Below are 25,569 nucleotides of genomic sequence, written 5' to 3'. Positions count from 1 at the left end.
TGCCCTGTGAAGAAACTGAAAAGAGCTAAAAAAGTTTCTGCTGTGCAGATGGAAATACCTCCTGGATTAATGTAAATGGCTGTAAAATCCTGAAACCGTGCCTGCTGACTTTGTACTGGAGCAGTGTGATGTGCTGCCATACACTGTTGTGCCAGCTTCACTAGCACCAAGTGGAGGAGAGAATAACGGCCATGAAGTAGCATTTTGATCTGCTCTCTCTTTGCTTGTCCTTCAGAAGAGTTATCTAGGCAGCAGTGCTTCTGTTTATTGTTCAACCTCGTATCAGCAGAGTCAGAATAAAAAGAACCAGGTAATGAAAAGCAGCCTGAGTCTGATACATACCTCTGCTAACTTTCTCTGACAATAGTAAGAATCATGAGAAGCGAGCAAGTAAAATGTGCCAAAGACACAAACATGTTTTGGTATTTAGTCTTGTCTGAGGATTTCTGGATTGCTGCTGTGCTGTGGCTGTAGGCTGACAAAAAGGCCTGATCAGGAAAGAGGTTGTCAGCAATAAGGTCTAGTAAAATTAATTTTATTGCAGTGATTCAAGTGCAGATGATTAAACCCAGCTGATGCTGCTACATCTGCTCATCACTCTGGGATTTGTTAATTTTTAAGATTCTTTTAGAACTGGGGTGAATATATCATATTTAAGCCTAAGCCAGAACTTAATGCTAACCCCCCGGAAAGACTACAAGATTCACTGAAACCCAGAAATGAAAAGACAGAGGTGAAATCCCTTTATTCCAAATCATCCCTTCCCTAGCTGCTTTTAATGCTTCTAGGTTTTGGTGCAACTGCCCTGTGCAGTACCTGCTAGTAGTCCTATTTGATACAGTCAGCGTTAACACACAACAGACATCTAAGAAAGGCAAATAATAAATACAGAGTACTAATAATGGGCTGAGAAATAGCCAAGCAAGATTGGAATGCTGGATGGCTTCAAATATTTTATGGATGGGAGGAGCAGTAGATGATCTACTGCCCCCTCAGAAAGGTGGGGGTCTACAGGAGACCCCAGGTGTGGCAACCATGCACAGGGGAATGGACAAAGCTTCACAGAAGGACACACGGTAAAGCCTGGGATCAAATACCTTGTAAAGGAGGAATAGAACAGGCAATCTAAGGTAAGAGGCAATGAAATAACCCTTCCATACCTTCTGTTCTTCATGATGAATTGAAACATTCATCAATGGTGGTGACAAACTGATAAATTTATCTTTGCTGCTAATTACCATAATGTCATTCATAGGCCACCCATCTACCCTACTTATGCTATATCCTGCTTGAATGGAGAAGTTCTGTGGAAGTTGAGAAATAAAGAAGTTTGGAGCTTTTTGGATGTCAGCTATTGAGGGTTTTATCTAGTTGGTGCAGTGAAGCTTGTTAAGGATGTGATGTTTCTGAGTGCCAGATCCAGGCAATCAGTACCTGGAATTCCCCCTTCCTGGGTGTGCTCTAATATCCAGAAGTCTCCCTGTCCCAGAGCTGTGGGTTCAACTACTGCTGTTCCCAACTGCAAGTTCAGTCAGCAGTGAGGATGACTGTGGCATGAACACACATGTGAACACATGCATGATGCCAGAAGAGTCCTACCTTTACGAACAGGGCTCACGTAAATGTAAGCACAGGGAGCCCGGTCCTGTTGCCCCTCTCTGGCTGCTCAGGATTGAGGTTCACTAGTAAAAGCACGCTTGCTCCCACTTCCTGGATTCACATATATAGAATCATAGAATCATAGAATAGTTAGGGTTGGAAAGGACCTTAAGATCATCCAGTTCCAACCCCTCTGCCATGGGCAGGGACACCCCACACTAAACCATGCCACCCAAGGCCTCATCCAACCTAGCCTTGAACACTGCCAAGGATGGAGCATTCACAACTTCCCTGGGCAACCCATTCCAGTGCCTCACCACCCTCACAGTAAAGAATTTCTTCCTTATATCCAATCTAAATTTCCCCTGTTTAAGTTTGAACCCGTTACCCCTTGTCCTGTCATTACAGTCCCTGATGAAGAGTCCATCCCCAGCATCCTTGTAGGCCCCCTTCAGATACTGGAAGGCTGCTCTGAGGTCTCCACGCAGCCTTCTCTTCTCCAGGCTGAACAGCCCCAACTTTCTCAGCCTGTCTTCATACGGGAGGTGCTCCAGTCCCCTGATCATCCTCGTGGCCCTCCTCTGGACTTGTTCCAACAGTTCCGTGTCCTTTTTATGTTGAGGACACCAGAACTGCACACAATACTGCAAGTGAGGTCTCCCAAGAGCAGAGTAGAGGGGCAGGATCACCTCCTTCGACCTGCTGATCAGGCTCCTCTTGATGCAGCCCAGGATACGGTTGGCTCAAATTCACAGAGCCCTCTAATATCAGCACAGGCTCTCAGGGCACATCTGCATCCTTGGCTCCTTATTCAGCCACTGACTCAGATTTTGAGTCTTCTCAGATGTAAGTCATTTTCTGCTTACCTGTTAATCCAGAGTGGAGTTAGCCAGTAAACCACACATGCACACACAGTGGATTTAGGACTATATTCACTCAGGAACTATGAACACATCCAGCTCTTTCCAGTTGCTGGCACTTTGACCTTTCAGCACTCACTTAGGTCAGAGATGGTAAATAGGGAGAAAAAAAGGATAAGAAAAGATTTAATATGAAAATAGACTAAGTTGCAGGGGCCAGGAACGGAACTCAGTCAGATAATCATACTGCCCAGCAGCCTGCCTGCATGCAGCCATTCCCTTTATACCCATCCTTTCTGGCTTTCCTACTCTTGTGCCTCCCGCATCCACTCTGGTCCTTCTCTTTGCTCCTTCCCCTCAGCAGGCCGTAATAAGTTTTACATAAGTTTCCCCACCTGTCTTCAGGTCCCAGGAGTCACTTCTAATATCCCATACTATTAATGATAATCACTTTTCATGTATCATATCAGGAACGGTGTTCAGGCTAACCTCTTCAAGGCTGTGCCCAAATCATTGCTTTAATGGCCCATCAGAGTCCAACGTGTTCTGATCCCTGTTAAAGTTCATCACCTGCTTATTAATTCCTGAGTGTCTATTTACCTTTCCTTGTCTTTAATTTTCCTTATCTTTCCTTATCTTTCCTTGGTACTTCTTTATTCTGTTATACTGAATAGTCCTTAACCAGACAACTTAAGGAACTGAGTGCTCCTTCGGTGTGCATACCTGTGCAGAGCTTACTCGTCTGGTGTGTATAGGAGCCATACAGCCCACCATACCCCAGGTGCTGCAGCGGATCAGCTAAAGCTGAGCCAGGCCAGTTCTTCCATTCTCCTGTTTGGAACAAACCTGGATGTGTGAACTTGGGTATGGGTAATCTCTGACAGCGATGCCGATGGGGCAGGATATAGCCCTGGAAGCACAAAGAAGGGATAGAGCTCTTTTCCTGTCGTCTGAGGTGGTGGCCCCTTAAAACCCTGCTGTAGCTCTAGACAATGTCATAAGGAAACCCAGGGTGACTCACAGGAGTGAGTGTACCTCATTGCAGCTATGTGTAAAGGCGGTAGCTCTGGTCCTGGAAGGCCTGCACTGAGGCCAAGGAGTCCTGACTCTTGGCAAGGCTAATTATGCTGAGCATATTGCTGTGATGATGAGACACAAGGCTCTTTTTGTTCCAGAGCTTATCCAAGTTAATCACTAGTTTGCACTGCCTTATGCAAGGCAGAGAAAATACTGTCTGCATTTGATTCTGATGAGTAAGATATAATGGCCCAAAGGATGGTTGAACGGGGGGGGGGGTGCTGTGTGTGCATGGAAATCAATGCATACACAAGCTACAAATAATATTAGATGGATACAATAATCTTGAGAACAAGAAATGATATAATGTGAACCACAATCATTTAATTAATTAAGTTCTTGATACAAAGTATAGAGCACAATATGAATCTGGGTTATTACAGTGATGCTAAATAGCACTGTTGAAAGCACGTGTCAGTGGTTTGCAATGTTTTGTGGGATCCTGGTAAAGAAAACTTATGATTGCTGGTATTTTAAAATGTGTGGCCCTAAAGAATGCAGCATCTAAACTGGGGCTGGATGTAGTTTCTCGCTACTCGTGTGGTGAGGGACAGAAGCACTAGTTCCCTCCAAACTAGGGTCAAGACATAGAGCATTCATGGAATGCGGGTCAACAACGATTTATTGCGCAGTTACAATTCCTTATATCTGTTGCCTAAGCACCTCCCCAGGGTCAGCTGGTTCCTGTCCCTCCTGGTAACTTCCTGTCACATCACGTGATCTTCCGTGCACCAATCCCTACACTGGAGGCTTGAAATGTGGAGGAAGGGAGGAGATATGCAGGAGGATAGGACAGGCTGAAGGGTGGGAAATCAAGTGAGAAATCGCAATCGCAAACAAAAAATTGCCAAAAACAAAAAGGGGAAAAATTATGGGATTACAACTAGTGAAGGATTTGTTCTGCAGCAGAACTCACCTCAAAAGCATTGGGATGTATGGGAGAGATGTCACTCTATACTCTTAAAGGCTGCAGAGGCTTACAGTAAAACAACAGCTTTTCCAAGGACAAGGTCAGCTTCTGTTTGTATAATCTCTGCAGCTTTTTTTGCTGTAAGGAATTCAGCCACATCACTTGGTTAGATCTGGGCAGCCTCATTCGTTTCCTTTAATGCGAAATGCACAGCCCAGGCACTCAGCAAGAACTGGGCTTAGATGTGCCCTCAGCTGTACCTGAGCACATCAGGTATGAATGTGGCAGACTGGTATTCAGAACATCTGACCGCAGGCTGCAGGGAGCTGTGCAGAAGGTGAAGTACCCCTGTCCTTGGAGACCACGCTTTTAGACATCCTGCTGCTTTCAGTCATCCTGTCCTGTCAGCCTCTTCAGTGTGTTTCCCAATAGGAGGGTTTATTTACATTATCATACAGGAACATAACTCCTTACTTATTTCTCTGACAGTGATCAGCAGGAACCAGTGTGCTCCAACTGCAAGGACAGATTCTCTGCCCTCTTGTGTAAGCAGGTATCTGTCCTCAAAGGAATATGCTCTGCCTGGAAAGATAGGATGCTTTGGTCTGTTTTGGTCTAGATTTTTGAAGAAAAATCCATTTTCCTGTCATACAGGATATTTTTTTTTATACGTAGGTAAGAAATGAGGAGTTCACATCCAACCTAAGGCAAACTTCACCATACCTGTGGCATAGTGATAAAAACATAAAATGCGTATTTCTCTGAAAAATCAAAAAACAGATTAAAAAAAATCAAATTAAGATGAACTTAATGTAGATTTATCATCCAGTTAAAGCCTGCGTCGATGTTCTGGAATCTTATCTATGTTTTTGTCCAGGGAGGTTGTGAATGCTCCATCCTTGGCAGTGTTCAAGGCCAGGTTGGGTGAGGCCTCGGGTGACATGGTTTAGTGTGGGGTGTCCCTGCCCATGGCAGGGGGGTTGGAACTGGATGATCTTAAGGTCCTTTCCAACCCTGACTATTCTGTGATTCTGTGATTCTATGAAGTTTTTTTTAAGAAAATACTGGTATCCCTCCAAGTTTGGTTCTGTGAACAGGGTCTTAAGTAAAGTGCACAGGAGGAGCATTTGGAAGGGGGATCCTGGTGACTATTTTGTGGGTTGCCATCCTGGCTGTGCTGGAGAGGATGCAGCTTAAAGTCCCTTTGTTGTTGTGTCTTAAACTTGCAGTTAAGTGGGTTATGAAATACCAGTCTTTGGGAGGAAAGCTGCTTTCGATTGCTTGCTTTCCCTGTCTCTTTTCCCCCTGCTCTTTCCTGACAGTTGCCCTTGCTCAAGTGAGACACTGTTTAACGAAGCTCCCGTGTCCCATAGGAAAACTGCATGAAGACCAAAGGCATCAGACCCGCGGGGAAGGAGCAGGCGCATCCTTGCGGGACCTCCCTTAGCTCAAACTGTTTATGAAACTGTAAACCAGGCTGGAAGAGAGGGAAGGTCGGGAGGCAGAGGGGAGGGGGAGCTCATTCCTCCTCCCTCTCTGCCTCAAAGCTTTTTGCTTTCCAAGCTCAAATGCTATTTGAAATCTGACGCCTGGACTGCTTATACTGTGAGACGTGGGCATGCCCTTGCAGCGCACTGATTTCCTCTGCAGCTTGGATAGCCAGAGCTGAGGCTCCCAGCGAGGAGCAGCTCCATCAGGCAGCGAGTGCCACATCACTGTGCTGCCTGCGCAAGCAGCTCCAGCATGGTCCTGAGGCTCCTGCTCCTCCTCAGCGGGCTGCTTAGGGCCACCAAGCCGGCGCCCCACTGTGAAACCGGCCAGGATACCCTAGGTAAGGCTAACCACCCCAAAAGTTCCCCTTCTTCTCTCATTCCTTCTCTTGGAGGTGAGCAGAGTAAAGGGCTCCAGCTCCAAGATGAGGGAGGTGGAAGTTGTCACTCTCCCCTGGAGACAAGGGGACGAGTTTTTGGAACTCTGCAGAGTGCCAGTGATGAAACTAGGGTTGTGCTTGGGAAGCGTGGATGGGAAAGTAAGAGGTGGCACGGCCTTGCAACAGAAAAGCAAGCCTGTGATGGAAGGGAATGTAATGCTTTCCCATCATTATCCCTTAAGGCCATGTGTAGAAGTGTCTTTCTGTCAATTTATGGAGTTCCTAGTAGCTAGGATCCCCCTCGCTGTTGTGGGGAATGCAAAGGATTCTCCCGTCTCTGGCCTTGCCTTCTAGGAATGTGGTAGTCAGATTGCAGGAAGGTGAACTTTTGACCTTCTGTATGCTTTTCTGCTGAAGAAAAATATCTCCTTACATTTAGCTTTAGGTCACTTCTTTCAAGCCCAGAGTATGACAAGATTTATTAGGATCCGACAGCAGCAGGGTGTGTTTTAGCTTGCTATAAGCAATATGGAATTTGTATGAGTTGATTGGCTGGAAAGGCAGATTTACCCATTTGAATAAAGGTTAGATAGGAACATGCTGCCAAGTGAATTGAAAACTTTTTGGTTCAGTAACCAGTTGACTAATAAAAAACACTAACAGTATATTTTAAAAATATATGGTGTTTTTTATCAAGTGGATGAACTTCATTCAAATTTCATTTATATAGGGATAGTGGAGAGGTGAATTCCTGTGTAGTGACAAGGTCTATTCCAGGAAAACTATTTTCAGAGAGTTCAAATTCAAAATGATTCAGAAAATCTTTATTTTATGGGCATACAGGAAGGGATAAGTTAACCTGAAACTGACCTTAATGTTACACCAGGAAATTCAGCTTTATTTCAGTGCTTAAATATAAGCTGTAGACTGTACTGGCATTGAACACAGTGCAGTCCATGTGCCTTATACTGCATATAATTTGAGAGTGCTGTTCCCATGAACATCAAAGTGAGGTCTACCGCAGCCTAAAGGGATTTTATTTTTGGATAAAGCTGTACAAAGTGAAGTGTTGTAGACTATTTACAGCCAATTACAGGTAGTGGTTAGCAGCATGCCCTTTCTCTGTGAGGTATGATTCTACTCCAGTTCCAGCTGATCAAAGTTTTACCGTGGGGTATTAACCCTAGCAACCACAAATGTATGGATATCGAGTGGCAACTGCTGTAGCAGAATGTTTTGTGTGTGTCTGGAACTGTGCTGTCTTTGGGGAAGAGCTTGAGGAAGTGCAGGGAATGGAAACACCTTGCATGTGGTAGGACTGGGCTGCTGAATAGGGGGATGTCTAGTGGTAGGGAAAGTGAGCTGTTAATGTCACTACATGGTGTGTAGCACGAGGATAGGGCACACTTTGCACCTGGAGGGATGTTGGACCATGGGATTAAGTAGCAACTTGGACATTGAGAGACTTCAAGATTTCTTAAGGGTCTTTCTTTTCTAAAGGGGAGATAAGGTCATGTCAGGCCACATGAAAAGAAAGGGGACATGACGCTGCACATGTTCACAAACAGATCTTGCAGAGGTCTCCTGTCAGCATCCAAGGTAGTAGGTTATGTCTTCAGCCGTAGCAGTGGGATTTTCTCCCATTTTGGGATCCCCTGTGCAGATCTCAGTGAACAGACCTGTGATGCTTTGCAGGAGACCAGCCTGGAGCTGCTCATGCCTGACAGAAGGGCAGCAGGAGCCAGTGCCACTGCCTGACTCCCAGCAGGGCTGGAGCTGGTTTCTGCAGACTGCCTGGACTTCTCAGTGATATTCATTCTGCTGTGACTCATTTTGCTTTTTTCAATAAGAAACTAAAATGAAACATGGTTTTATAATATCAACATCCTTACAAAATGCTTTGTGCTCTTCTGTTTAGAAAAATAAGGAAATGATTACTGTCATCCAGGTCCACAATATGACACAGGCATCACATGCTGCAGGGAGCTTTTACTGGCCTCTCAGCCTCCAGTTTGGGAGAGAAAAGTACAACTTAGCACTTTTTCCCTGAAAGATGGGAAGCTTTTGGTGGAGAGAGATAATAGCACAGGTTCTTGCTTTGACCGATGCTGGTCTCTGCTGCAGACTGATGTATTCCAGCGGCAATGAGTTAAATGCAGCACTGACAACAAAAACCAAAGTAGAAGCAGGCTGAAGTCACACGCCTCAGAATGCTGAAAGCAGGTCACTCCCTTGCAGCCGGGGCCAGCTCCAGCACTGAGATGCTATCGGAGGTCAGTCTGAGGCTGTAATATAACATCAATAAAATCTCTCCTGAACACTCATGAGCAGAAAACGCTTTCCTGGCGACCACTGGTGCAGGGGTGGGCTGTGCTCAGGCGGGTGGGCGAACCCCCGGGGCTTGCAGTGTGACACCGCACAAGCCGCTCCCGACGGGCCCTGCAGCGGAGCGGCCACCGTCTGTAGTGCCATCGTGTGGGCTTCTCGGCTCGAGCAGGCGGCGGGGGGGCATCGGGTCTGGGCCGGCTGTGAGCAGCAAGGTTGTGCCTCAGCCTCTTCCTCTCTGTGCGAGCAGTTAAAGGGGTGTTTCGGGTACGTGTCCGGTTGGATGCCGCTGGTGAGGAGCGGAGCTGTCAGAGCTGAGGCTGTGGAGGTGGGAGGTAGCACAGGCTGACTCTTGTCACCTGTGGATCTACTCTCCCAAGCACCTTGGTGTTCCCCATCTTCCTGGCTTGCTCTGCTCCTGAGCTCACCCATCCCTAAGGGTCTCTTGAGTTTAACTGGGAGGAGGTGGGAGGCAGTGGGGTGGTGTTACTTTGCCCAAGTAACAAGTGATGTAGCAAGTGATAGGGCAAGAGGAAACTGCCTGAAGCCGTGCTAGGGGAAGTTTAGATTGGATATTAGGAAAAACTTCACTGAGAGGTGATCAGGCATTGGAACAGGCTGCGGCGCACAGCGGTGGAATCACCATCCCTGGAAATGCTCAAAAATGTAGATGAGGCCCTTAGTGACATGATTTAGTGGTGGTCTTGAGAGTTCTAGGGTAACAGCTGGGCTTGATGATCTTAAAGGTCTTTTTCAACCTAGCTGCTTCTGTGATAAGGAAGAGAGGGAGGAAAAACACACCAGGGTAGAAGCAGGGGACAGGTACTGTATTTCTTCTGGATTGCCATAATAACACAGAAATAATGCCAGAGAAAATGCCCAGATTTTGTGGCATTCTTTGTGTCTCCTCTCTAAGCTGTGACACTGAGCAAGACTCCTGGAAAATCACACTGATGGAAAAATGGCTTCACATTTATATGTGAAGCCTGTTCCTTGTAGATGCTATACATTTCCCCCCCTCTTCTCTGCCATTCCTATTTCCATAGCATGCCATGCTTTTTGCTAAGTGAATCATTTCCTTTTACAAGCTTCAAACTGGTCCCAACTTCATGGGACCTGAGCGTGTTAATTCACCTACTGCGGATATTTCTGGTGCTTGTTTCCTGGTGAAAGCCATGTGCACACACAGAGGCAGAGCCTCTCTGGCTACTGCAGCTGTCATGTGTGACTGCACTGGGTGTCTGAGCAGTGCCCTGCTTCTCTGCCCCAAGACCAGCATCACCAGCAGGGTCCCTCATCCTGCTATGGCCAGCACAGGCAGGCATAGGCATTGAGTGTGGCTGCAGTGCTGTGCCACCATGGGTGGGAAAGCCCAAGCTGCACCCAAGGAGGATTTTTCCCAGTCTCTTCCAAAGAAAAATATGCAGAACTAGCATCTACATCATCACAAGATGAGAAATTCCAGCTCTTGTAAACCCAGCGGTCATCACCCAGTCATGTGAGCTGCTCTGGATTCCCGCCACTGACTCTAGTATTTCTACGCAGTTATTATTTTAGCAATGATCTTCTGCTACATTTAACATGGGAAATGGGATCAGAAACAGACACTTATGTGAGGAAGTTTATATTGAAAATACAATACACAGGTATATCATTTTACTGCTAAAGCAGTTTATGCATGATTTTAGTCTGAAGGCAAAGTTTTTCTTCAGAATACTTGTTCAGACATTTTTAAATGTAAATATAGAAGTCAAAACTTGAGCAAAACCCCTAAGGGGCAGCTAGACTTTTAGCAAGACCTAGTAACACTGATGGTTGTTCCCCTTTAACATTTGTAGACATTGCCTTTCCCTTCACACAGTCAAGAGGTGGTTGTCTGGGGGTGCTGCCTGGCTGATGGCTACTATGGTCCCTTTTGGGTTGCCTAGGCCATATGAGAGCCATCCCCTCCTCAAGACTGGATCAAATGTTGGATAAATGTCACAGGTGCCATTGTTTGAGGGGGTATAAGCACAGAAGCATGAAGAAGCTTCCTATCATGTTGTGAACATGGTGTTTGAGGCTGGTTGGCCACATCCTGGTTTGTTTGCTGGGCTTTCATGAGTGCTGAATCTTGTTTGGACAGAGTTGCTCCCCTCAGTTGGATGCAGCTGTCACAGGTCAATGAAGTTCAAGGACTTGGGGTTGCTCAACCTAGTTCAGATATAAAACTGGAATTTCAATCCCTTTGCTTATCCTGTTGTGACTCCATTGATTTACTTGGCACCCTAGTTTACAGGGTTATGACAGGACACCCTTATCCAGGAGATAGTACGAGACTAAGGCACGGATTTAAGTCAAGGCTGTTGAATTAACTGTCAATCTTTCATAACATAAAAATACCACATTTGGCTAAAACTCAACTAGCTGCAGAAAAACCAGATGCAATGTTAACTACAATAGTTCTCGTACATCTGAACTAATGAAAAGACAGTTATGCTAGGCGGCTGCATAGGCTGTGTTTTTAAAGGATGGAATGATGTTTTGGCAAACGTTTTGTAAGGGTTGTAGCACAAAAGGTAAAAGCCACAATTTTTCAGATATGATCCCCTGTCCCATGGCATTCAACATTACTCAAAGGTAAGCTTTTGGCTCGTGGTAAACTGCTGACCAAAGCACAACACTTAGTAGAGAGCACAGTGTCCTTAGGCAGTGGGATCTGATCCATACAGAGTATATAGTCGCAAAGTAAAGCTATGAAGGTATCACAGCTCCAGGCCTAATAAGTGTTTTCACCCTTCTCCAGTCACCCTGATAAAGAATTGATCCCTTAGATGGCAGTTGTAGAGATTTCCTGACCTATTCCACCTTCTCTCCCCAGCTGTTGCTTTAACACCAGCATCGCCCAGATCTGAGCAGCTTTCTCTTTCCTTCACTGACCAGACACTGGGAGATGGTCTCAATATGTCTCCAGGTCATCTTGGCACACAGCAAATGCACGTTCAGCAGCAGTCTCATGTGCAGCCCAGCAAGTCTTCAGCCAACTTGGAAACGGCTGGGCTATTTTGTTGTCATTGTCTTTACAGTGTTTTGTTTGCCCAATCTGTGATTTTTCCCTCACAACTTGGAAAATATCTCAGCTGAGGCCAAAAAAGGGCATTTAGTGGTTTTTGTTTGGGGAATTATGTTTCTGTTCAAGATTTTCAGCTCATAGGACTCCCTGGAGCAGCACTTACTGGCCAGAGACACAGATGTATTTTATGTGGTGACACCAGGGATCTTGTCATTAGAGGTACCAAGACATGCAGTGGGGACAGCCTGCATGGAGGCCTCATAGCAGCCTTCCAGTATCTGAAGGGGGGCTATACGGATGCTGGAGAGGGGCTCTTTGCTAGGGACTGTAGTGATAGGACAAGGGGTAACGGGTTCAAACTGAAACAGGGGAAGTTTAGATTGGATATAAGGAAGAAATTCTTTACTGTGAGGGTGGTGAGGCACTGGAATGGGTTGCCCAGGGAAGTTGTGAATGCTCCATCCCTGGCGGTGTTCAAGGCCAGGTTGGACAGAGTCTTAGGTGACATGGTTTAGTGTGAGGTGTCCCTGCCCATGGCAGTGGGGTTGGAACTGGATGATCTTAAGGTCCTTTCCAACCCTAACTATTCTATGATTCTGTGACAGACAGGCAGATAGAATCACTCTGCATCAGTTCTTTTAGGCTCCTACAATTGCAGCCCTGTTTGGATTGCATCTGGACAATTAGAAACAAGAGAGAATTACTCGCCACCACTGAGGCTGGCTTTGAGCCGTTGCTGAGTGGCAATGTCTTGGTGTGCATCTGCAGGGATTTTGACCTGTGGTTGCATGAACTCCCATCACCCATAGGAAAGCTGCAACATCTTCCTGCAGGCTCCAGACCAGCCTTGTGAAAGGAACAGTCCAGGAGAGCCAACTGCGCTGTCATTGTTCTGGGAACACCTTCAGTAATTCAGTAAAAATGGGTGTTTGACTAAATGCCAGGCAGCAGGAAGGTCAGAAAAAAGGATGATTAATAGCAAACACTGGTTTGTGTCTTCCTGCTGTGATCTTGCGCTGCAAAGTGAAGGCAGATTAGGCATTAATCTCTTTCAGGTGCTTTCAGGCTTCTTCATGTGAGGGAACAGGGCTAAAGCAGGGCTTGTCTCACTTCCTGCACATCGGGTCCCTGCATACTGCTTCTGCCCCTTTGCAACCACATCTCTCCTCTGGGACAGTTTCAGCAATTGCTGGAGTAGGCGATTAGTAACAGGAATTCAGTCCTCTGCTCATAAAAGCTTTGATGTATCCAGAAAAAGAAGAAACCACGTGGTCTGCTTTTTGCAATCATTCCTCTTCTCCTCCAGTTTTCCTGGAATTCCTCTCTGTGGCTTGGGATCTTCTCCACTTCTGCCCCTGTATGTATGTAGATATGTAGCTGTTGTCTCTCCTGCTTTTTCTGCTTTACCATTTTCCCCCTAGCCAAGCTACTCAGCTGGCTCATTCCCCTGCCACTAGTCCCACTACTTTTTCACTTCTGCATCCTTCTCCTGGTGATTCTGATCTATTACAGTATTCTGTAATGGATCTGCTCTTGTCCTCGTGCTGCGCAATGTTGTGCAAAATGGTACAGCCCAGCAGTGTTTGCATATTATTGCTGATATTAAGTTTTGTCCTTTTAGTGTTAAAAGGCAGATTGTAGTTGCAAAGACTGACTCAATGAAGCATGTAGAACCCACAAGGAGAGTAACACTAATGTGATCAGAAACCAAAATGGTTAGTTTAGAAAAGTAGAAGGTTTGGCTGTGAATACTCTAAAATGGATACAAATGTCTTCCAGTTTAAAACAGTATTGTACAAAAACCCAGAAAGCTGGTAGGGGGTGTGCTGGTCAGTACAAGATATATTATCTAATCTTGTTTGATCTGTCAGTCATAATAATGTAATTGTGTAGCCTCACTGAATGATTTATATATTTCAGTTTAAGACTGGCCCTTGGGCTTATTCCATATCCTCAAGCACATAAGTCTCTTGTTGGCTTTGCTCTTGAAAAGGCAAGTGGCCAAGCCATGGCACTAGAAGTAGCTGTTCAGCTCTATTGTCTGGGCTAGGGTTAATCACAGCGGCTTGCTTCTTTCAGTGCTGAATCATCAAGGGGAAAAAATGTAAGCTTGGCAGTAAAATATGTATGTGCTGCACTGTAGATTTTCAGGCTTGCCTTTGCAAATTAAAACCAGGAGCATATATTAAAGGGAGGGCTCAGAAAGCTTGAAATGGCTTTTCTCCCCTTCAATAAGGTATTTTATCCATAATCTTAAATAGAAGCTGTGCTACTGAAAGCACTTCTGTAGCCCTGGTGGAATAGACAGAGTACAAAAATAAACACAAAAAATGGAAAAGGCTGTTCTGGGTCAGGAAGAAAAAGGTCTCTTTGTACCAACCTGTCTGTGGATGGGACTGTGAGAGGAGGCAGCGTTGTCTCCCTCTAAGCTCAGGGAAGCCTCTGCTCAAAAAAGGAGATGTAAGCTCTTTCAAACACAGAAGCAGCCGCAATTGAAGCCTGCCAAGCTAATCTGGAGACCTGAGAAACAATCTGTATACCAGTTTAAAGAGACAGTGAGTGGTTGAACTCTTCTGGCATTGCCGGACCTCTTAAAATACGAGCTATAATGGGTAGGGACAGGGATTTGCTGGTTGTTTCTATGTGCAGAGCCACAAAGCCGTGGTTGCAGAGCTTCAGGAACAGAGCACGCAGCTGTGGCTCTGAAGCTGGCCTTGGAGGGTTTCCTGCTGCCTGCTCTCCAGGCTCTGGCCCAGCTACGTGCATCCACACTTATTTATATAAGTGCACATACTGAACAATTATCTTTGGCCCTCGCAGAGCCGCACCCTCCAAAATATATACAAGCATTGGCAATAGGACACATAGGAGAAGTCCAAGCACCACATCAGCACACAACATTTAAGACTTGTTATAAAGCAAGGTCTGGAAAACACAGAACTTTTCTCTCTTGCTTTTATGTATATTATCTGCTGATAAGCATTTTCAATCATGGGTGTTCACAGACAGAGCTATGGCTGACAAATGGGTCATATGCCAGCTTGGACTGTGGTGGAAAGAAGTGTTAAAGTTTGGGCAGAACTGACCTCTGAAAGCAGAAGAAGCTGCATAGAAGTCTCTAGCAGAGAAATACAGAGAGAAAACAGCACAGTATGATAAAAAAACCCCAGTGAGACTTAGATTTAAGCCTAAACTTAGATCTAGGCTTAGGACCCTGAAAGAAGGAGTCAGCTTTGCTGCTAATTAATGAATGAGTCTTAGTAGCTCTGAGTTTGTGAGGGACATCCTGGGCCAAAAGTAATGAAAAGCTTTACCTTGTGCCGAAGAACCACCCCTGATTATCATATACCGAGATGAACAACTTCAGTTGCCATGGGAAAGGTTTATAAGCATTTGGGTTCCTCATTCAAAAAAATTAATCTATCCTCTTCAGTCAGCATCTTTGTTAATAATAGCCATGTTGCTTTAAAAATTGCCTCTCTCCCTAAGTAGATCAAAATAATAAAGTGTAGAAGCCAGGTAGCGAACAGTCTGAAACCAGAGCTGTCTTTACCTCTCCTGTGCTAACATCTACTCCTGCTCACAAAACGATCTAGTCCTCTTGTGAACCCAGCTACAGTGTATGACTTGGAGGAATTTTACATATCTCTTCCAATGGCTATCCATTGCTTCCCGACACCTCTCCTGGCCAGCTGAGCAGAAACAGGCGTCTGCTAAACACAGTAGGGTTGCTGCTGCTTCTCAGAGAGCCAGAGCAGGGGGAAGCAGCAGCACCGTGCCCAGACCCTGTCTGCTGCATTTTCCCTTTGGTTTCCTCTGCTTGTTCCAGCTTGTTGTTAGAATACCTTTTCTGCTCCAGCTGAATTAGCAGAATACTGAGACACCATCGAAAGCAGGTTTGTGCCACGTGTCAGACTGACTGATGGCTATAGCACTCCTGCACAGTAGCAGCGGTCTGGGAGATGGTGTGTACCTCGCTTTTGTGATTTGATCAGTGCATGCTGGAGGGACAAACATAAAGGACATTTGTAGCTTGGTCATGGAGCCAGCAGAGGGGAATTGCCTCTTACCTTTGAGGAAACCTGAGCAGCTGTGGAAAGACCGTTCATACTCCCCAAATGATCCCATGAAAAACTACACTCGGCACACATGAGCCTTTAGTCTAAAATAATAGCTACAATACAGTCATTTTCTGCTGAGGAGAAAAAAAATGGCAAGTGTTTCTTAAGCCACCCTACAAGGTAAGGAAGGCGATTCATTGCTGACAACCCTGCTGATAACCAGACAGAGCGTCACTCATCTCATTGGAACGTGGCTGAACTCAAGGCAGCCCCATCCACACGAAGTTTTCCCCTCTGATGGAACATTTGGCTGGCTCCAGACTTGTGTCCAATGCCTCACAAGCTGTTGTGGGTATGATGGCATTAAGATATAAGAGTATTATAGTTTATATTATATAAGATATTAAGATATAAGATTAAGATATAAGATTCAGAAAGGTAGTGACATCCAATTTTATCAGCAGGATTAATTGCTGGAGCTCTTACTAACAAGAGATCACTCCTTCCTCTTTCTCAGCTAGCACAGCACAAAAGGCTATTCCTTGATTGTCCCCATATGTAAAACTACTTGCAGTATCCAGCTGAGATGAAGCTTTTTTAGAAATGCCTTAACCTTAATAACTAACTCACTGAGGGGATTGTGTCTAACTAAGGGAAACACTGAAATCTATAACAGAAGGCACTGTTGATGAACCAGGTATTGTTTATTGCTGTTAACATAATGTACCAAGTCAGGAAAGAAGTTTGCATGGATTTAATTTTTTCCAGCTTGCTGTTTACCAGAACTTGCTGGTGTTGGAGATGGGCTGTTTCTGCTGGTTCTGACCCCTCATTTGTTTTATGAGGTAATGTGGATCAATGACAATTCATAATATAGAACCAGACTAATTTCCAGTTAAATGTCTCCCTTCAAGATAAAATTCCAGGGTTAATTTTGTTCTCATTATAATGATTTTATTTTGGCTAAAGAAGGATCAGCTCGTTAGCAACACATATGCAGATGATTACATTTAAGCAAACATGCCAGGAATAGAAGTTTAAGCTTGGTAGAAAAAAATATATAATGAATTTGGTCTTATGAGGGCAAATGCTCATTTCACTGAGCAAGAAGCTATGTGCCTGTCCCTGCTACAAGAAAGAGCAACATAGCTAGATCCCCAGTACATCACAAGGAAAGCAGACCTGTTGGTGTTTAAAAAGCTTGTGCGTAGTGGCTTAGCTCCTGTGAGGCAATGATAAAAACAAGCTCTGATACCTCGGTAGCAATATTTTTCTTTTGTTGCTGGTATAAGAGAAGTTCAATATAGAATTATTGGCCAGATGAGCAAAAGAGACCTCTCCTTCATTTATTTGACTTAGCAAATAGAAAGCTAAGGAAGGGGATCTGGTTGCTCTCTGCAATCGCATGGTGAAGGCATGCACCGGGGAGTGCAGGGAGCTATTTAAGTTAAAGGACAATGCTGGCACAACAACAGATGGTTATAAACTGGCCACAGATACTTTTAGGCAGGAAATTAAAAGGCAATTTCTAGCCATTAGAGGAGCAAGCTTTTGGAAAAGCTTTCCCATGAGAGCAGTTGAGCAGGAAAATAATTAGTTTTAAGATGTTATTAAAAGGATTAAAAATGCAATTGCTAGAGATAGGATGAAGTGGGATGGGGAAGAAATACATCCCCTCATACCCACCAAAGGCTTAATTGCTTTACAAGAAAGGTATGCACAGTGTTATGGGGGAAGATCCATAAGGCATCTTAGTATGTATGGAAGGACTCATGTGGACTTTCAGGTTAAACCAGATTACTAAAGACTTACATTTTCATTACTGACATTTCCTAGGCACCCAGTTTACAGTTTTTAAGCATGCCTAGAAATATTATCAAGTTGTCAGGGCTGGGCAGCTCAATGTCTTTTTCAAATATAGGCCTGATTTCTTATACAACCACACTTTAGAGGTACTGTCAAGTCCTGGGGCTTGGCTACCAACGAAACCCCTGGGTCTGGGCCAGCTGTCAGAGATCAGCATATGTGTCAGTGCATGAGGCAACTGGGAGATCAATGGCCTCAGGGGACAGCAACTGGGGTCTCAGTGTGTTTAGGATGAACTACTGGAGGGATCCACCTGTACTTCGTTCCTATCAACGGTCTTTCATCCTGACTAGGTGGTGTATTTGCCCGTACTGCTTTCCCTTTGTGTATCTATGTAATATGTCCCTGATGGCAATACATGTTTGTCCCTGATATGGCTGGACCTCAGGGCATAGAGCTGCAGCAACCTTTCTGGGGCTACCAGATTGGACAATTCCTAACATAAGGAAGTACAATGGAAACCTGCCCCATAATGTTTTTTGGGTTTTTTTTCCTCTTTATTTGCAGGTCAGTGCCAAACTCTACAGAAAGGTATGATGTGACTTTGCCTGCTGTCCTTGGAGAATCTCAAAACCTTAAGTATTTCTTAATTATTTCTGACAAGTTTTCTAATGTTGGTGCTATAGTAAGTCTTGTTCCTAGAGAGACTATCTCTTTCACACAAGGCAGGATTTTGCGGCTGTGACAACGGCATTTGTTACCAGCCAGAGATATTAGCAAGAGGAGTCTCAAATGGAGGCCCATTACCATAATAGCCAGTCATTTTATGAAGAGACATCTCTCTACTACTCCCTTTTCACTTCTGAGTGGGTTGAAGGTATTACCAACATTTATCCTTCTTAAGACGTTGTCCCTTGCCCATGACAGAAGGGGTTGGAACTAAATGATCTTTAAGGTCCCTTCCAACACAAACCATTCTATGATTCTATGTGTATGAGACAGCCTCTTTTCTGGAAAATAGGCTTTATTTGTTTTGATGGTTTCCAAGCTATTTGTTAAACGAATTCTCATGTGGCCCGGTACTCCAGCGTTTTCTGGACAGGTATTTGTCCTTTCGTTGCTGTTCAGGTATTGAATTAACACCATAAATCTTATTTTAGAAATGATCTTTATCAATCAGATAACCTCTGATGCCCTATCAAATTGTCAGATATCATTTGAATTCTGAATGAAATCTATTTGCATCAAACTGTTCACGATCAATTTCCGCACCAAGCATAGTTTCCATCATCTTTCCATAAATGGTTTTAGACATCAAATTCATTTGAGAGTATTGTAAACTGCCTCCAGCTATCTGTGAACAAAAAAAATAAGTTCATTGCAATGTTATTTGTTATGCTGTGTTTGAATTGTACAGGGTATCAGTGAAGTGAATTATTTTTCTTATGTTCATCTCATTTTCATAGCCAAATGCGTGGACATTGCCTTAAGTTCTTGTACTGATGTTACCTATACTCAAATGTCATATCCTAATTTTCTGGATCAGAAATCTCGAGAAGTGGTTGAGTACAGCTCTGAATACATCCTCATCAGTGTGCTGCAAAACTTGCTCCAGGGAGAATGCAATCCAGACCTGAGGCTCCTGGGCTGCTCGGTGCTGGCCCCACAGTGCGAAAAGGACAAAGTAATTAAGCCTTGTAGGCATGTCTGTGAAAAACTGAAAAAGAATTGCCTCCATGCCTTTGATGCAATAGACATGGCTTGGCCCTATTTCTTAGACTGTGACCGTTTTTTTGCTGGAGAAGAAGAGGGTTGTTTTGACCCGCTGGCAAAGCTGCGAGGTAAGGAAGAAAGCTCTGCTGATGCATCTTACTCATCTAGATGGGAAGGGTCTCATCTCACTCAGCTTGATGTGTCTATGTGTCCTGGTTTTGCCCGGGATAGAGTTATTTCTCTTCCTAGTACCTGGTGCAGTGCTGTGCTTTCAGCTTTAGTCTGAGAACAACGCAGATAACACACCGATGTTTTAGTTGTTGCTCAGTAGTGCGTACCTTGATCAAGGACTTTTCAGTCTCGTGCTCTGCCAGCAAGGAGAAGAACAAGAAGCCCGGAGGGAGCAGAAACAGGACACCTGACCCAAACTAGCCAAAGGGGTATTCCATACTTCAGCAAGTCATGCCCAGTATATAAAGTGGTGAGAGCTGGCTGGAAGTGGCTGATCATTGCTCAGGCATGGGCTGGGTATTGGTCAGTGTTGGTGGTGAGCAGTTGTATTGTGCATCACTGTTGTTTAATGGGTTTTATTCCCTTTTTGTTTGTGTTGTCTCCCTTATAATTACAATTATTATTACTATTAGTAGTATATTTTACTTTATTTCAAATATTAAACTGTTCATATCTCAATCCATGAGTTTTACCTTTTTCTGATTCTCCTCTCCGTCCCACTGGGAAGTTGGGGGTGGTAAGCAAGCTTCTGTGTGGTACTTATTTGCTGGCTGGGGTTAAACTGTAACACTATGTCACGAAACTTTTCCGCTTGTCATCTCAGCTGTAAGGTGTGATTCATTCTGTTCCATATATTTTAAACACTAAAACTGTGCTCAAGAAACATCTGTTTCTGTCCCTCATAAAAAGAACATCAAGACAGGCAGCTAAGAGCTAGATGTTTGGACTGCCAATATGCATTTAAATAAGCCCTGCTCTGTGTGATAGCTGTCTATATATTTGAAATATATTATTTAAAAACTGGAACTTTAATGCACTCATAAATACATGACTACTTGACAAGCTCATTAAAATAATCTTATTAATGATTGTCACAGATTTTTCTTTGATGAAGATCCAGATAACTGAAGACAACTAAATCTCATAGAAAATTCATTTGATCCACTAGATTCAAAGGGAAAAATCTGTACATTTTGTTACTAAAATGTGCTAAGCATGCTGAAGTCCAAATTGTAACTGGAAGTTGCACAAATTATTTGTCAGTGTGCATATGCATTAGTATGATTTTGCAAAGTATCTCACAATAAACAAAGTGGGATGTGCCGCATGGATTGAAGGTTTTGATTGCAGCTGGTTTTTTTATACTTTTACTACTGAAAAAGGTGTTTTGCAGAAAAGTGCAGACATTCGTACAGTCCTGTGTGCATCATGGTTTTAACCACTGTGTTACAATTCTTCTTTACAGGAGAAGTAGTTGTTGAGGAAGATCTGCCTTCAGACTTGCCAGGAACTTTTATCCAGTTCAAACACCATTCATATTCCCAAATGGTGAGCATGTTGAAGAAGACTGCTTCTAAGTGCTCCCATATTGCAACAACCTACAGCATAGGTCGCAGTTTTGAAGGGAAGGACCTTTTTGTGATTGAGTTTTCAACCAAGCCTGGACACCATGAACTGCGTGAGTTATATCAGTGTTGATCAGGTTGCTTGAGGGAAGTCCAGATTATCTGAGTGAAAACAAGTCTTTTTAATGGGATATCACTTAAAGTGTGAAAAACATTGATTCAAAAACATTTCTCCTCGTTTGCGTTCTTGAATTGAAGTGATAGCTGATGATTTATTGTAGCAATTACAGTCCTGGTGCAATTTCATATCTTTGTGACCTCCATTTATGACTGTGGATGACATTCCTTGTTTCTAGATGTATGACCGTGCACTTGGTTGCAGTGATATGGCTATTATCTGTGTCCAGCATTCAAAGAAGCTGGAATTGTTCTCTGTTACTGACCCGCCTGCCCTCTCTATCATCTACCACTTCCTCAGTCTCCTTTTATTTATCACTGTACCATCAAACCCTACACACTTCCTATAAGTACTGTTCTTCTCTACTCCTTCACATCCTAAAATATGTAAAACTTGTGAGAAGGCCTCAGACACAGAAGGACACTGACATCAAAAAAAGTAAGAGCAGCACAGAAACCAGTCCTGAACAGAGATTCAGGTCAGTGCAATACATATCAATGTAGCAGGTAAATGATACCAGGAATTTATGTTCTCATAGCAGTTGAATACCTTTGGTATATGAGTCCTCACAGCTTTTCTTCAGCGGGGACCAGTTCTGATCTCTGTTTTGTATATTCATCACTGAGGCAAGGGCCGGATTTTTAAATGTTTTAAATCCTTAAATGCCAATCATTTTCTTGGGGAGTATTAGATATTATTTTCCAGTTACCAGCTCCCAGCTAAAAAATAGTACCCATTGAATCTGGTGACTGTATGGCTATTGCAGCATACCGGAAACCTCAGGCTCCTTCTCATTGGGCTAGCTCCAGCACCAAAGCAACCTCAGCAGCGTAGCAGAATGAAACGACATCTGACTTAATACTTTATTGAGAGCTCATCTTAAGGGTCTTTCCAACCCTAACTGTTCTATGATTCTATCATTATCATCTCAGGTCAAGTGACTATGTCGTCTGTGTGCTATGATGCAGGGGAGGCAGAGAAGACTGGTGTTAGCTTTGTTTACTCTCGGCCATGTTGCCTTGCATGGTGTAGAGGTATTTTAAGGTGCCTTTAAACTTCATCAAGGTCCCAGTCTTACACATCTTACACAGAGCAAATATCTACATTAACTATTTCCTGTCTGATCATCCTTCCTCTCTTGTGTAAAGAAAAGAAGTAATAGGTGTCTTTTTAAGCTGATACTCCATTTGCCAGCAAAACACAAAGCCTATGAATCAGACTTCTAAATTAAAACTGTGATATGGCATGATGAAAGGTGGTAGTTTAACACATTACCTAGCATTTCCTTCAAATCTATTGCTTCATGCAGCTCAGGACAGCATAAAAGAGGCTGGAAATAGCTTTAGAGCTGGAGGTTTTGCCAGCCTGAACAAGCTGCCATAATAGCTCTGTGCCAGTCCTCGTCCAGTGTCTATTGCTTGAGGCTGGCCAGGATCAAAGATGAAGATAAAGGGATAGACAGGAGAAGGTGTCTCCAAAGTGCGTCTATTTTACACTTTCCATTAGTCTTTAAGGAAGGATGGAGACTGAGAGAATAGCTGTGGGGAATAGTGAAGTTATATGTTTCTAATAGTCTTATTTCAAGGCTATTTAACCTAAAAGCCACTTTTTATGCATAATCCAATTTCTTTTCCAAAGAGGGGGGTAATACATTATGCATCTGCAGGTCATTTCTAGGGTCTGTGACAATTTAAGGCATTCAATTTACCCAAGGAAAATGAGAGTGCCAGGGGTGTATTTTGTTCCTTTCCAGACATGTCTTGGCATTTTTGTTTGCAGCATTCTTTGCTCACAGTTAATGATGAGTTCAGCAAAAGCTCAGAGCAATGAATGCCTCATACAGTTTGGGATCCTGAAAGTATGGACTTACTTTATTTCACACTATTTCAATTGTTGAACTGACTGGAACTGGTGTGCTATTTACAGGAATGTATGCATTGAATTAGTGTAAATAAAAGTTTCTGACTCATCAGTAAGCTATCTGGGTTACTCTGCTTCTGGAAGTCATCCAGGTATAATCAAATTAAAGTATCTCATTACTTCATATTCCACAGTCAAGCCAGAATTTAAGTACATTGGCAATATGCATGGAAATGAAGTCGTGGGGAAAGAACTACTAATATACCTCGCACAATATCTGTGTTCGGAGTATATTCTCGGGAACCCTCGCATCCAGACCTTGATTAATAATACAAGAATTCATCTCCTACCTTCCCTGAACCCTGATGGGTATGAACTGGCTGCAGAAGAGGTAAAAGATTTTTCATAAGCAAACGTTTAGGGCTTTATGTTTCTAAAATTCCTCATGGGAAAGGACAAAGTGGGAAGGGAGTAACACATATGGGAGGGAGTGTTAATAATCAGCAGCCAGAATCCAAGGCTGGTTTCTTGGTAGGTTTCTTTCCACAGATGATGTGAATAGACCTAAGAGCCATGTTTTTCATTTTTGCTGCCTGCATGCGATGACGTGGGAATGACTGTTATTTTTTCACACATTTAGCGTGCTCTGGTCTCAGTTCTAGAACAGAATGCCCACTGACTCACTGTAATCACTGTTAATTATTTTATAAGGAAATGTAGTTTAACACTGTGGTATAGATGTTCTTCCTCATTTAGGAGAGCCGGTATAATAATAATGTATGAATACATTCTGTACTGTCACACTTCCATAATGAATGGCAGTTTTCAGAGATTAGCTGGTGTCTAAAGGAGACCTGCAAAAACAAAAGTTCTATTACGTGTTACTTGACTTTCTTTTCACCTCACTTTTATCGCTAGCACCATTAACATGAAAAACAGGACCTTTCTTCTTCTTCATTGCTCATATGATGAGTTCTGTCTGTTGTATGAGACTGGGGTTATTGCATTCTGCGTGATCCTATCTTAGACCATCAGCTGTATTTTCATTTTTCTCCTCCTCTAACCTACTCTGCATGCTGCTCTGTGCTGAGTAAGAAGTTGCTGTGTTCCTCTCATGAGTCACATCACTGGTGAGTGAAATGCTTCCTGCATTCCAGTTACTGCATTGGTGTTCATGGGGATAAAAAAAAAAAGATTAATAAGTGTTTTTGTAACAGCATAGACATTTTCAGTTTGCTTCTTTTAAAACTTCCCCTTGATTAAAACAGAATTTTGCATAATTGCCACAAAGTGATATTTTGAGACAGGAAGTTATTCTGAGGTTGGCTTCTATGTTATAAATTAGGGAGCTGGTTACAACGGATGGGTCGTCGGACGACAGACAGCTCAGAACTTGGACTTGAACAGAAACTTCCCTGATTTGACGTCTGAGGCTTACAGAAGAGCTGGGATCCGTGGGGCCCGCCTAGATCACATCCCCATTCCGCAGTCCTACTGGTGGGGTAAGGTATGAATTACATATTTTATGAATCACATATATTAGAGAACAACTCATTAATTAAGAAGCTGTGATTGGTTGGTCTGAAATTATTCTCCGGTAATTAGATTTATAAGTAGGACTAAGCTGGACAGGCTCACAACAGGCATGAAAAATCATGGTGTAGGTTGGGCCAAAGAGGCAGGTGTCACAAATTGGGAAAATTTGTGGATAATTTGGATTTTGCTATTTTAGATTAAGAATTATGACTGTTTGAAGAGGGTCACAAGTGTGTAATGAGTCATCATTAGTGATATAAGCTCCGGGAGCATGTTAAAGACTTTATCAATTTGGCTGTCTTTGCACTAAGCTCTGCCCAGGTTTGATGCAACAGTGATTTCTGCCTTGGAAAACGTAAAAAGATTTCATGTGAAGTTGTGTGGCATCACCTTCCACAAAAAAGATGATTGTAAAGTGACTGTAACCAGTTGGAGCAATAGCAACAGCCTGTGAAGCTGCAGTGGTGCTGGATGGGAGAGTTGCTGCTGCCTCCAGTCCTGGGGAGCAGGATGGAGGCAGCTTTGCAGGGCCTTGCTTGCATCCTCACTAAGCTTCACATTATGTGATGTCCAGGAATGCAAAGCTCCATCCTACCTGAGGCCAGGTCTAAATCCCACAGGCATCTCTGATGCTGCCCCAGGGTTTTCGTACTCCATTTCACAGTGGTGAAATCTGGATAAAATCACCTCACTTCCTCAGGATAATGTACACATGAAGATGCAAGGTTGTGAGAAGCTCGGTGACACTCACTGTATTAGACCATTGATTTTCAACATAACTAATTCAAGAAGTTTATTCTATTTTATGCATGTAGCCCAAAGCATCTCCAAATCCTTATGCTTTGATGAGGAAGCAATTTGCCTGTGACCTGAATGGCATCACAAAGTCTTAACTGCAACTTCACATGGATCAGAAACTTGGCAGTATATGATCTCACAGCCCCACATCTCTTCTCTGCCAGTGGTACCATGGAACAGCCAAATCAGCTCTCCCATGATGAGCTTCAGCTTTGTCAGGCAGATGAACCCATGGTTCCTACAGTAGTCAGCTTTGCACATGCAAAAACATTAGATTAGATGTTTCAGCACCAGCCTCTCTGCTTTCATTTACTTAATAGTGTTTATTATCTGCCTTATTAAAGTAA

At 43.6% G+C, this 25,569-nt stretch overlaps 1 protein-coding gene across 1 annotated transcript in view; it reads left to right on the top strand.

The window, feature by feature from the left end:
• Window positions 1-6,189: 6,189 nt before the first annotated feature.
• CPZ (carboxypeptidase Z) overlaps window positions 6,190-25,569 on the top strand; it is a gene marked incomplete at both ends in the record, with an annotated part of 32,628 nt that continues 13,248 nt past the window's right edge. The window contains 6 exons of the mRNA XM_080626288.1: window positions 6,190-6,277; window positions 18,128-18,151; window positions 19,027-19,401; window positions 20,751-20,963; window positions 23,083-23,279; window positions 24,234-24,395. Coding sequence (XP_080482414.1) covers window positions 6,190-6,277; window positions 18,128-18,151; window positions 19,027-19,401; window positions 20,751-20,963; window positions 23,083-23,279; window positions 24,234-24,395 — 1,059 coding nt within the window. The remainder of the gene's footprint in view (window positions 6,278-18,127; window positions 18,152-19,026; window positions 19,402-20,750; window positions 20,964-23,082; window positions 23,280-24,233; window positions 24,396-25,569) is intronic.

Source organism: Psittacula echo (genome assembly GCF_963264785.1).
Source record: "Psittacula echo genome assembly, chromosome: 1".
NCBI classification, from domain to species: domain Eukaryota; kingdom Metazoa; phylum Chordata; class Aves; order Psittaciformes; family Psittacidae; genus Psittacula; species Psittacula echo.
The sequence above is the reverse complement of the archived record's forward strand: the minus strand, read 5'-3'. Positions and strand labels throughout refer to the sequence as shown.